This window comes from Triturus cristatus, chromosome 5_1 (assembly GCF_964204655.1).
Source record: "Triturus cristatus chromosome 5_1, aTriCri1.1, whole genome shotgun sequence".
In the NCBI taxonomy this organism is placed as follows: Eukaryota; Metazoa; Chordata; class Amphibia; order Caudata; family Salamandridae; genus Triturus; species Triturus cristatus.
In genome coordinates, this window is record NC_140587.1 from 1,011,457,188 (window position 1) to 1,011,469,920 (window position 12,733).

General features: G+C 43.5%; 1 protein-coding gene across 1 annotated transcript in view; it reads right to left on the reverse strand.

Moving 5' to 3' along the window:
- Positions 1-12,733, reverse strand: part of LOC146832789 (fibrous sheath-interacting protein 2-like) — a 538,629-nt gene that overhangs the window by 87,432 nt on the left and 438,464 nt on the right. Inside the window, exon 4 of the mRNA XM_085603979.1 lies at positions 2,502-2,615. Coding sequence (XP_085460105.1) covers positions 2,502-2,615 — 114 coding nt within the window. The remainder of the gene's footprint in view (positions 1-2,501; positions 2,616-12,733) is intronic.

Genomic DNA, 12,733 nt, shown 5'->3' on the forward strand with positions numbered 1-12,733 from the left:
GAGCGGAGGGCGGCGAGGTAGGCGGACAACCAGGAAGGAAGACGTAAACACAGGAACAGCAAAATATTTAAAAACAGGCACAAATGGGGGCAAAAAACAGGGAAAAACAACACTTGGCAGCAGTAGCAGGAGAGCCGACAGCCGATCACGGAGCACGCCGGGTGGGCGTGGTCAGCGGCAGCGAGGCAGCAGGGCAAGGGGCACACGCAGCAGCTGGTGGCTGTGCGGCGCGGGGGTGTCCCACAAGTGGGTCACACTCACCTGCGTCGCACGGTCGCCATTTAAGGCCAAGTGCGCGGGTGGGCGGAGCAGCTGGGAGGCGGGAGCGGGGAGGGTTACAGAAGAGAAAAAGGGGCGGGGACAAGCGGTGGTGGCGGGAAGGGAGAGCGGAGGGCGGCGAGGTAGGCGGACAACCAGGAAGGAAGACGTAAACACAGGAACAGCAAAATATTTAAAAACAGGCACAAATGGGGGCAAAAAACAGGGAAAAACAACACTTGGCAGCAGTAGCAGGAGAGCCGGCAGCCGATCACGGAGCACGCCGGGGGGGCGTGGTCAGCGGCAGCGAGGCAGCAGGGCAAGGGGCACACGCAGCAGCTGGTGGCCGTGCGGCGCGGGGGTGTCCCACAAGTGGGTCACACTCACCTGCGTCGCACGGTCGCCATTTAAGGCCAAGTGCGCGGGTGGGCGGAGCAGCTGGGAGGCGGGAGCGGGGAGGGTTACAGAAGAGAAAAAAGGGGCGGGGACAAGCGGCGGTGGCGGGAAGGGAGAGCGGAGGGCGGCGAGGTAGGCGGACAACCAGGAAGGAAGACGTAAACACAGGAACAGCAAAATATTTAAAAACAGGCACAAATGGGGGCAAAAAACAGGGAAAAACAACACTTGGCAGCAGTAGCAGGAGAGCCGGCAGCCGATCATGGAGCACGCCGGGGGGGCGTGGTCTGCGGCAGCGGCAGCGAGGCAGCAGGGCAAGGGGCACACGCAGCAGCTGGTGGCCGTGCGGCGCGGGGGTGTCCCACCTGCTGTGGGAATGCCCTCAAATCTCGAGCTACTGGATGTAAGTCCTAGATGACATCGACACCCACTTTGATTCCCAGATACTCCGCTTTCCTGCTTACACTCTGCTGGGTCTTCCCAATCCTCTTACCTTTCCACTTAGAATGCATAGGGGTCGGCATATTGCACTGGCGTTGGGGGTGGCTATTCAAAATATCCTATCTCACTGGGGGATGACCACCTCGCCCACTTATCTGGAGTGGCTTCATAGGTTATGGCATATCCTTTGGATGGAGAGGATCTCTCTGTCGCTCGCCAATCCGGGGGCCTTGCTCCAAGATCTCTGGAAACCCTTCCTGTCGCTGTTAACCTCGGAGTTTAAAGAACTCAACGGCCCAAGGTATTTGAGACTGTTGCGATTCGCCGACTCACCACAAACAGCACCACAAGAAGATACAACACACCAACGATCATAGGCTGCTTCGAGACTGAAGTCTCAAGCTAGGGGGCGAGTCCGAGGTACTTACCGTACATCTTTATACCTCAAAGGGAAAGGGAGGGGGTGTTGGGTGGGATTTTGTTTAATTTTGTTTTTCTCTTTACTTAAGCCAACCCCTTGATGGAGCTCATAGTAGTACTCACAGAGTGAAGTGTAACTTTGTATGTTCCATGGTTAATCTGAAATCAATAAAGAAATTTAAACATAAATTGGAAACATTTGTAGTGCTAGATGAGATGAGCTTTGGTGTTGAAATATTAGCATGGATCCACTTGCTTTATTCACATGTAACCCACCTCTAATCACATGCCCACACAACTAACAGTTCATTATAAGCAGAGAACTGTGAGCATCCAGCACAGCACATACATGCCATTTATTTGGGTATCATGGTATTTCCAACAGCATGCCTCTCAAATCTCACACTACCCACATAACAGCTAACAGATTATGTCTGACAAAAAGTTGCATACTCATGGAAATCTAAGGTCTTCAGCAGTTAGCTCTGAACTGTTTGGAACATCATTTCAGAAAACCAATAGCGATGTGTGCTTACAAATGGAGAATTGCATGCTATACGAATGCCAATAAAGTAATTCCACATTTTAGTAAGTGCAAAACCAAGTTGTATGGATCTGGTAATCTGCAACAGGCATTATACTGTGTTGGAACATAGTGAAATAATGGAAGGCAACAAATATGCACTTTTTTGCAAATTCCGAAGAACACACTAGGTTCATTTTATGAGGGGCCTAGAACAGGAAGTATTAATGTGTGTGTGAAGGACTAGCATTCCTATGGCCTTCTCGCCTGGACAATAACTTTTGGAACTCTGAAACACAGGGATGAGGGGATTGACTTGTCATTCAGGGAAGCCTGATTTGATTGTAGCTCATTTTAAGACATTTAAGAGGTCTAATGCATTATTACCTCAAAGGGCAATGCAGGTCCGAATTTCTGTGAGGCTGTTAAAAAAAGCACAGCAACTCATTAAAGTATAGGTTACCTCACGATGTTTTGTTTCTGACTTGACCAGAGGCCCAATGGAATCATAGCCTGAAATTCTCCTCCATGCAAAGGGGCACCACTGCTGAACTGATGATACAATAGGATAAAATGGCTGCAGAGGAAATTATACAATATATGTAAATTACTCTAATCACCATTAAATATCTCTTTCAACTCTTGATAGTCTCACTTTAAATCTCAGACAAAAATTAAATACAGCACAACAGACCTAAACGTTGTTGGGGTAGTTTGGTAAATCTCTTTGACTTTGTTACATTTTAATCCCATTTGTCCTTAAGTGATGAAGACTATCAAATCATATATTTCCTGATCAAATCCGGTTAGGCACACTGCATTGCATCTTTAAAGCAACATCCTAATGTAGAATTGCAGTTTACAATTTTTCAAAGTTGGTATACACCTCCATTTTTAGACACTGCAGCAGACTGGTGCTTTATATTTACAAATCTATCTACAAAGGTAATTATATACTTAGTTTTTCACAGTGCTACTTCTGGTTGCTTATTCAGCCATATATGAAGTGTGAGCCCAAATTAGTATTTCATGATCACTACCCTTTGAAAATCAATGCCTTTTTATAACCAAATATGAACAACCTGGTTACTTGAAGTGTAGGTGGTTGGGTAGTTTGAGCAGATTGAGGTACAAGGATTGACAAGGTTTTGGGCCCATGGGCATGCTTGGTGATTTTGATAATTAATAGTACAATTAGTGATTTGTTGCTGGATAAACAAAGATGCAGCAAAGTTATACTTGCTGCTTTTGTCTCTGCTCAGGGTCTGGTCATATACTAATCAAGTGAAGCATTGTGTGTAAAAAATGTTCTCCATCCTCAGAAATGGAAAAAATCTACACACTGGATTCTGCAGTTTTCTATGTGGTGTACTCTTTCTCCCATAGACTCGTCTCTCAAAACCTCAAAATCTTAGTTACGTTCCTTGAGCATCTTTTCTTAGGCGGAACCCTGCTCACGATGGACAACCTGTCGGCAATTTGATATAAAAATGCCCTTGGGGGCACCGGATTGAAGATCTTGGCTGACATTGCCAAGGATTTTTGGAACTTCTGCATAGGCAGTAAGATCTTGGTAATGGTGAAATACCTACCAGGGTTGAGAAACACGGTAGCGGACTGGCACTCCGGACACATGAAGAATTCGAGCATATGGAAACTGGATCTGGAAATTTACAGAATACTGCATCAGGCATGGGGGTCCTTCTCAGTCAACCTCTTTGCATCCAGGCTAGATCATCAGTTGGCGAGGTGCTACAGTTGGAGATCAGATCCCGCCACAATGGTAACTGATGAATTTCTCCAAGACATAGCACAATACAAGGGCACACATTTCTTCCATTTGCTATGATAGTGGAGCTACGGGTCACATTAGAAGAAGGAAAGCAGAGGTGGTAACGGCCAGTCTCATTAGGAAATCTCAGGTCTGGTAGCAGCTGTTCTGGAATTTCTAGGGATTCTCCAATCCATCTCCCACTTGATCGTCACATACTTCGGAATCTGGAGGGTTTCCCTCAACACCTTGTAAAGGAGGGCAGCCTGTGCATCATGGCCTTCGGGGTTACAGGGGATGCTGAGAAATCTCTGGTTCATCAAGAGAAACTGAGGATCTCCTCAACAAGGTCAGATCAGCTTGGAAAAGATGGCTTGACTGGTGCCATGGGGTCAGAACTGATACATGTGCTAAATTTCCTTTGAGAAAGGGCCTCTTAGGGCTTTGCTCACAGGTCTAAGAAACACTTTCTGCTCTGGCATATCAGCAGGTCATGGTCCACAGGAGGGCGATCACCCGATGGTACGAAATCTACATAGGGGCATTTGACTCTCTTTACCTCCTTGACCACGTTACTTTGCATTGTTGGTCGAGAACATAGTTTTAATTTTTTTCCTGGCCACAGAATAAATATCTGACTAGAAAGGTACTGTCAGGAAAACGTGCAAAATTTCTGTGCTTGGTGTCTTGTATGAGATTTTCTGACGTCAGTCCTCTAGACTTGATGGGCAGAATTTTCATTCCTGAGGTTGTTGCATTCAATTTGAGTACAGGTACAAAAAACAATTTCAGGGTTAATTCATACCCAGCATTTAGAACCTGCCCTTAACTGTGCATGGTGGCATGCCTGAAGGTGTACAAGAGTGTAACCGATACGGTCTGACCTCCAGGTGAAAGATACATTCTCATTTCCATCAGGAAGTCGTTCAGGGTTGTGTCCTCACCTACTACTGCCAGGTGGGTACAGTGACTCATGCAGGAGGCAGGTATCGATGTAAATGTGTTCACAGATTATTCGCCTGTGAGACCAAGGCATCAAAGGACTTTTCACAGGAAGTAAGGCTGGAGGACATTATGAATGCAGCACATTTGTACTCTGATTCCACCTTTAAGAGATTTTATTTCAAACTTGTGGCGGATGTAGCCTTGCTCATGTTAAGTAAGCTTTGACCCACCATAATCCAGATCCCTCCCTACAGGTATGATTATATTACGGAATCCACTGAAGAGTTATGAAACAAATATCAATATTCTTAATTTTAATGTAATAATAGGTTTTAAGAGTTAGAATTATCATATGTACTGTACTCACAGATGTATATAATGATGTGTATATTAATTCTGCCTCTGCAAGAGAAGAGATTAAGAGGTGATGATGCTTCTTTTTCATGTGGTAGGAAAAGTTCAGAATACAGAATAAAGAAACAATTATGGAGTTCATGCCAGATGCTGTGCGAAGAAAGAGGAAATTCAGGAAGTGGAAAGCCCTCTACAAAGAGAATTAGGTATGGACTGGCGGTGAATGTTTACTCGTTTTTTCCTAGTGTTCGTGGGAATGAATTGTAGTTCTTTATACTTAATTTTATAAGGCTGCTGGACACAAAAGTGGAGAAACGTTATGCATAATCCTCACCTCAGTGTCCTTAATAGATTTGAAACTTTACTGTAAAATAGCTAGGATTTTTTAATTATGCATCATTTTACTTTATGTTGAGTCCTTCGGCTTAGGATCAAGCAACACAGGCTTGCAAAGAAGAAGTCCCATCTCCATCTGAAATGATTTTCCACAGACATGGAGGAAGGACATCCTGTTTGTGAACCTGAGGACCTTACCCTTGAGCCCATGAACCTTGTGATATGTGTTGAAGACGTCATATATAACTGGATTAAGATACAAACAAAATGCTGATATGTATTACAAATGCATTCTTTTGTGTCTATAGTCCACAGCCTTCCAAGGAAGGTCTATGGGATTGCCATGCATGGTAGTACCGGCAGAGTGTCCAATATTTCTTTCCTTTCAGAAAATGTATTTTTGCATCACAGTAAATGCTGTCCTTTGTTCCTGCTCCTATTCTCCAATATGGCAACTTCTGCTGCACAGAGTCTTTGCTCTACAAGATTTTGGGGCTAGGGCGTAGCCCGTGGACAGGCCATGTGCCCAACCAACTATGCAGCCAGTGGTTACCCAACGAGAGATGACTGTTTCCCTTGTTGCCAACCCCCACTCAGATGCGAGGCAAAAAAAGTGACTTTAGGCTGTGCACGAAGACATAGGTGGTATAACTTGAATTATGTGAGCAATGTATGCCACTTCCTTGCCTTTCGTAGTACCTCTTGAGTACAGGCAGACATATCAAGGGAGGATTTAGAAGTATGGGTAACACTGGTGCAAGTGGTGGTATCTGAAAAGCTGCAGCTGCTAGAACCATGATGTGAATTACTTCGAAACGTACCTGGAACTGACTAACTTTCGCGCTAGCAAGTACTATTTGTTACTACCATGGACCAGTAGAGCTCCTTCATTTCTTTTTTAGAGGGGAACTGTTGACCCACTGGGTCATCCCATAAATGTCGCAAACCCATGTTAGATTCCCAGACATCTTTGAGTGCACTGGCGTAGTGTGATAGCACGGGAGTAGTCCATAGTGTACGCCAGAATGCTATCAGGTGAGACCTTGCTATCTCATCCAATCTATTACAGTGTAGGTCATAGTATAGGGGCTTGAGTGGAGTATTTTGTGGGAGACCGGTGATGCCTCTCATAAATTTATTTTGGACTACAACTAGTGGCGGCAGATTGTCATACCCCCACAGTTCAGCACCAGAGTACAGAAGCGATGACTTTGGTGTTATAAATCTTTAAAACTGGGCTTATAGGCTTGGTTAGTGAGGACTTGTGTTCTTTCAGCAGTTCAGTTCAGTTCAGTAGTTCTTTATTCGGTGATTAAAAAAACACCATAAAAGTCATATAGATACAGACAGTTTAGTTTTTCCTAAAAAAAACAATTAAATCATCTTAGGAACCCTGACTGGAATTACAATTCATCAAGGGGAAACACAGTTGACTCACCCTCGAACCGTTAACTAAAATCATATTACATTAGAACCACAGGAAAAAGCAGACCACACATATCCATAATAATCACATTAAAACCTCTCCTCTGGTTTCTCTTAATCTCAGCGCAACTTTAATAAAATTCATCATACACCATAATGTCAACGGCTCGTTAGCTTTTTGTAAAAAGAGCAGAGCAGATTTAGCTTGTGTCAGTTTTGCCCTTTTTAAAATTCCTATTAAAAACTTCTGCCGTGGCATTATATGAAAAGGACAAAAAAATACAAAATGAAGGGTGTCCTGAGGAGACCTATTGTCACAGCCGCAGGCACCCTTCTGCTCAATTGACACTGTAAAACCTGGGGGATCTGCCAGTAAATGTGGTAAAAGATTGAGCCTAAAACGACACATTAAAAACCTCTCTTGGGCGTTGTGCATGAGATAGAGATAGGGTTCCATCCCCTCGGTGGTCTTAACCGTGTTATGAGCAATCACCGCACCTTTGGACCCTTCCCCTAGTTCTCTCCTTGTGTCTCTTTGGGCCATGAAGGATCTCTTTAGTGTCATTTTACCTTGAGCGGTGATTGCTTCTGGATTTACAAACAAATCTTTACAGCCTAGGCTATCCAAGTTAGACTCGACCTATTGTAGCCATGGGATATTCATACTTTTATCTCTTGTCAAGCAGTCTTTTAAAATGAGCCTACTCAGTGCGGCTTCTGGGTTTGTCCAGATTTTAAGCCAAGTTAAAATGGGTCTAAACTTGACCATATCTTCGATATAAGTCCTCCCCAATTCTCTGTGCGCGATAACAGCTGGAATACTCTGGGGTAATTTTAAGACTGACCTGAAAAATTTATTTTCCTCGCGCTGCAGCTGATCCGTATTTACATATCCCCACATTTCCGCACCATACATAGCTTTTGAGCAGCAGATAGAACTGTAGAGATTCATGGTTTGTTCCGGGGACCATCTGCCCAATCTCCTCCCATAACTCGCTATTGCTCCATTCGAAGCAATTAATTTTCCGCATCGTTCCTCCACTAGAGGGGAGAATTTTAGTGTCTTATCAAATCTTAGACCCAAATAGGAGAAGGACTTCACTTTTTCCAATATGTGGCGCCCAATCCTGTGCACAAGGTTGGAGCGTGATTTATTGCCTACTGACATCACATAGGATTTACCAAGATTAACCGACAGGTCTAAGGCTTCCATAAACTAACAAAGCCGTCAATCAATGTCTGTAGACCTTTCGGGGTGCGGGCTAGCAACACCGCGTCATCGGCATATAACAGGACCGGGATATGGCGCGATCCTACTTTTGGGCAGTCAGTGTTTAGGTTAATTAAACACTGCTCTAGGTTGTTGATGTAGAGGGAGAATAAAAAAGGGGCAAGAATACACCCCTGCCTCACTCCACTGGTACATGCAAAGGCTTCTGTTAGCCCCCAGTTAATGTTGTAACGTACCCTGGCTGTAGTGTCTCGGTGTATTTCTCTCAGTATGTTAATCAGCCCTGGGTCTATTCCCAACTTACTCAATATCGACCAGAGTTTGCTCCTGTTTACGTGGTCAAATGCGGCCGCGAGATCCATGAACCCTAAATAAATAGTTTCATTGCTCGTTTTAGTATACTTTGCGGCCAGCATGTACAGGTTCAGACATTGGTCACTAGTAGATCTACCAGATCTAAAACCGTATTGTATGTCTGAGACAATATTATTGTCTTCAGACCATTCAATAAGTTGGTTCAAAATGACCCTTCCTAAAATTTTGGCTGTTACATCAATCAGCGAAATTGGCCTATAACATTGGGGGTTGTCCCTATTACCCTTTTTAAAAATAGGGACTATAACTGCCGTAGACCAGGACCGGGGTAGACCACATATGACTGCTGTATTTATAACCCTTGTAATAATTGGAGCCCATAGGTCTACATCACTCAAAAATAGATCCGGGGGGTCCCATCTGGGCCCGGAGCTTTGTTTTTGGTCAAGCCCTCAATGCCCACCCTAATTTTGGTTAAGGTAAAGTCCACTAACTGTATATCTGGAATCGCCATCTCTTCCTCTATAATGGGGTCCTTGCAGTGGTTGTACAGATCCTGAAAGTGTGCCAGCCACTGCTCAGGCAAGATGTTTGATCCGATCTCAGGGGCGTTGTCTTGAAAGCATGGGTTGTGTATTAAGCTCCAAAACTTGGTGATATCCTTTTTTTCAGCCGCCTCCCTTAGGTCTGCCCATGCTGCTCCCTGCAGTGGAAGTTTGTGGGGACTATGTGTGAATACCTGCCTTGTGGGGACTAACCTTTCCCAATGTTTTTAAAATACACTAATAACAGAACTATGTTAAGAAAAAATTCATGATACAGGATCCTGCTTCAAATTTGCAAATATATTGTTATTTAATCGTGCGCACAGCACCATCCTTGTGGGGACTTGAACATGTGCTACCATCCTTGTGGGGACCTAGTCTGTAACACTATTTGTGATTGAATACAGTCAAAGGTACATGGCTAAATGTTTATTTTATCAACAATATACACAAACAACATTATAATCTATTCATATAGGAATTGCTGCATATATACTAGGGGTATACATTAAAGACAGATTCTGTCAATGTGCCAGAAAATATAATATCATGCTTAAAGAAAGACCCTTAAAGCTGTATTTAACCTATATATTAGTGCTTAAAATCTTAGGAGATAAGGGAACTAACACATAAAGAAATTAGAAGTAGAACCCAGAGCTTGATTAGCTGCTAACATTTTTGTCAAAATAGATGTTCAAGTCCCCACAGAGATAGTGGGTGAAGATCATTGTGTTTAAGTCTCCATAGAAATAGTGTGTACATTCAAAGCTTGAATATCATTATAAAGAGTGTGAAGCTAATGATGTTCAAGTCCACACAGAGGTTGGGTGTAATTATAGGAATGCTCAAGTCCCCACAGAGATAGTGTGTTATTATAGCGATGTTTAAGTCCCCACAGAGATACTGTGTTATCATAGAGATGTTTAAGTCCCCACAGAGATGGTGTGTTATTATAGTGATGTTCAAGTGCTCACATAGATAGTGTGCTATTATAGCGATGTTTAAGTCCCCACAGAGATAGTGCATGAAGTTGATTGTGTTTAAGTCCTCATTAAATAGGGCCTAATTCACAAAGGTAAACTTAGACAAAAAGTCTAACTTTACTAGTTTTCAGTATTCACAAAGGTGAATTTAGAACAAAAGTCTAACTTTACTACTGTTCAATATTCACAAAGCCCCATACAGAGAATGTGAAGCTGATGATGTTCAACTCGAAGCAAACACAAGGAGATGATGTACGAAGTGCTGAAACTTTTCAGTCACTTACCCCCAGTCACAGATCAGGGTTGAAACCATCATCGTTATTTAGCTTCCTTCGTCACCCCCAGTTCAGACCCAGCTACATGCAAATCACCTTTGACCCTGTGCCTTATGGCACCCCCTGGTGCTTCAAGTCGAAACAGAGCTTGCGTGTAATTACAGGAATGCTCAAGTCCCCACAGAGATGATATGTTTTTATAGTGATGTTCAAGCCCCCACAAAGATAGTGTGTTATTATAGCGGTGCTTAAGTCCCCACAGAAATAGTGTGTTATCATAGAGATGTTTAAGTCCCCATAAAGATAGTGTGTTATTATAGCGATGTTTAAGTCCCCACAGAGCTAGTGCATGGAGATGATTGTGTTTTAAGTCGTCATTAAAATAGGGCCCGATTCACAAAGGTAAACTTGGACAAAAAATGTAACTTTTCGACTTTTCAGTTTCACAAATGTAACCTTAGACCAAAAGTCTAACTTTACTACTTTTCAGTATCCCAAAGCCCTATACAGAGAATGCAAAGCTGAAGATGGTCAAGCCAAAACAGAGCTTGCGTTTAATTACAGGAATGCTCAAGTCCACACAGAGATGGTGTGTGACTATAGTATTACCACGGTCGCCAAAGAGAATGTGTGGTGTCATAGTCATGCCCAGGGCCCCACAGAGATAGTGTGTGATTATAGAGATGTCCAGGTCCCCACAGAGATAGTGTGTGATTATACACATGCCCAGGTCCCCACAGATATAGTGTGTGATTTTAGTGATGTCGAGGTCCCCACAGAGATAGTGTGTGATTATAGACATGCCCAGGTCCCCACAGAGATAGTGTTTGATTATAGAGCTGTCCAGGTCCCCACAGAGATAGTGTGTGATTATACACATGCCCAGGTACCCACAGTTATAGTGTGTGATTATACACATGCCCAGGTCCCCACAGATATAGTGTGTAATTTTAGAGATGTCGAGGTCCCCACAGAGATAGTGTCATTATAGAGATGTCCAGGTCCCCACAGAGATGGTGTGTGACTATAGTATTTCCATGGTTGCCAAAGAGAATGTATGTGATCAAAGACATTTTGAGAAATACATCTTCATGCTGAATCATTGGAAATTAGGTGGAAGAGTTGTGTAATGTTGGGCCAAGGAAGTTAAGAAAGAGGCAGGTTCAGATTAATGCTATGTCCCAAATACTCAAAGTCCATTTTTACCCTTTTAAGATTTACTGCACTCATGGATATTCTCCCGGTATGATTTTTGAAGATTGATGGTTATATAATCTGTTTTGGAGGAGTTTGCCCCCAGTCTACTCTCTATGCAGATCAGCAAAAAGTATTCAATTAAAAGTACTAACCCTCTGATAGTTTTTGAGGCAAGCAGTGTATCTTTCACAAACTATAACAGAGAGACTTTGCTAAATGCATGTATTGGAGATGCATTAGTAAGAACTATGCAACTAGATCATATAAATAAAAGGAAAATAATCGAGTAAGCATGTATACCTGCTGCAACCTTTTATTCATGGTGATGCATTCTGCCAGTTAACCCTGACTAGCCCTCCACACCTGGGCATAACTGTCAATGAGCAAGTAGATTAATGTTGATATGTTACTAGGGACCACCCTCCTCTCCAAAACTGACCAGAGTTTTGTTCGTGGGACTAGCTCAAATGCAGGTTTTAGGTTCACAAACGCTACACCACCCTATTATACTCTGCAACACATCACTCTACAACAGTCTTCTCTACACTTTGACATTTTACACTTGCCCTCTATACAACACTCTACTCCACTGCTACACACTATTCCACTCTATGCCACTCTACTCCACTCTATGCCACTATACAAAACTATACTCCACTCTACAACACTCTATACAACTCCAGCTAGGCCACGCCACACCCCTTTATTTCACTGTACTCAATGAAACACTACTGCACTCTACTTCATTGTACTTCACTACTCCACTGTACACCACTATATGCCACTCCACTCGACAACACTCTATGCCACTTTACTCTACTACAATGTATGACACTCTACTCCACTGTAGGCACTCCACTCTACAGCACGCTCCTCCAACGTATGGCACTCCGTTCTACTCCACACTACAACACTATTCAACGCTTCACTCTACAGCACTACACCTTGTCACTCCACTCTGCCAGTCCACTGTATGACACTCTCCTGCACTCTACACAACACTACTTTACACCACTCCACTCTATGCCACTTCACTTTATGCCCCTACACTGTATGCCATGCCACTCTATAACACGCCACTCTACTATATGACATACCACTCTACTCTACGCAGCTCCACTCTACTCTGACACACCAATGCACTCTACTCCACTTCTCTCTACTCTACAACACACCCCTCCACTCAATCTACTCCACTCTATTCCACCTCACTGTACACTATTCCACTCTACGCCACTCCAGACCACACTGTACGACACTTCATTCTACAGCACTCTGCAACAGTCCACTGTATGACACTTCTCTGGTCTACTCTACG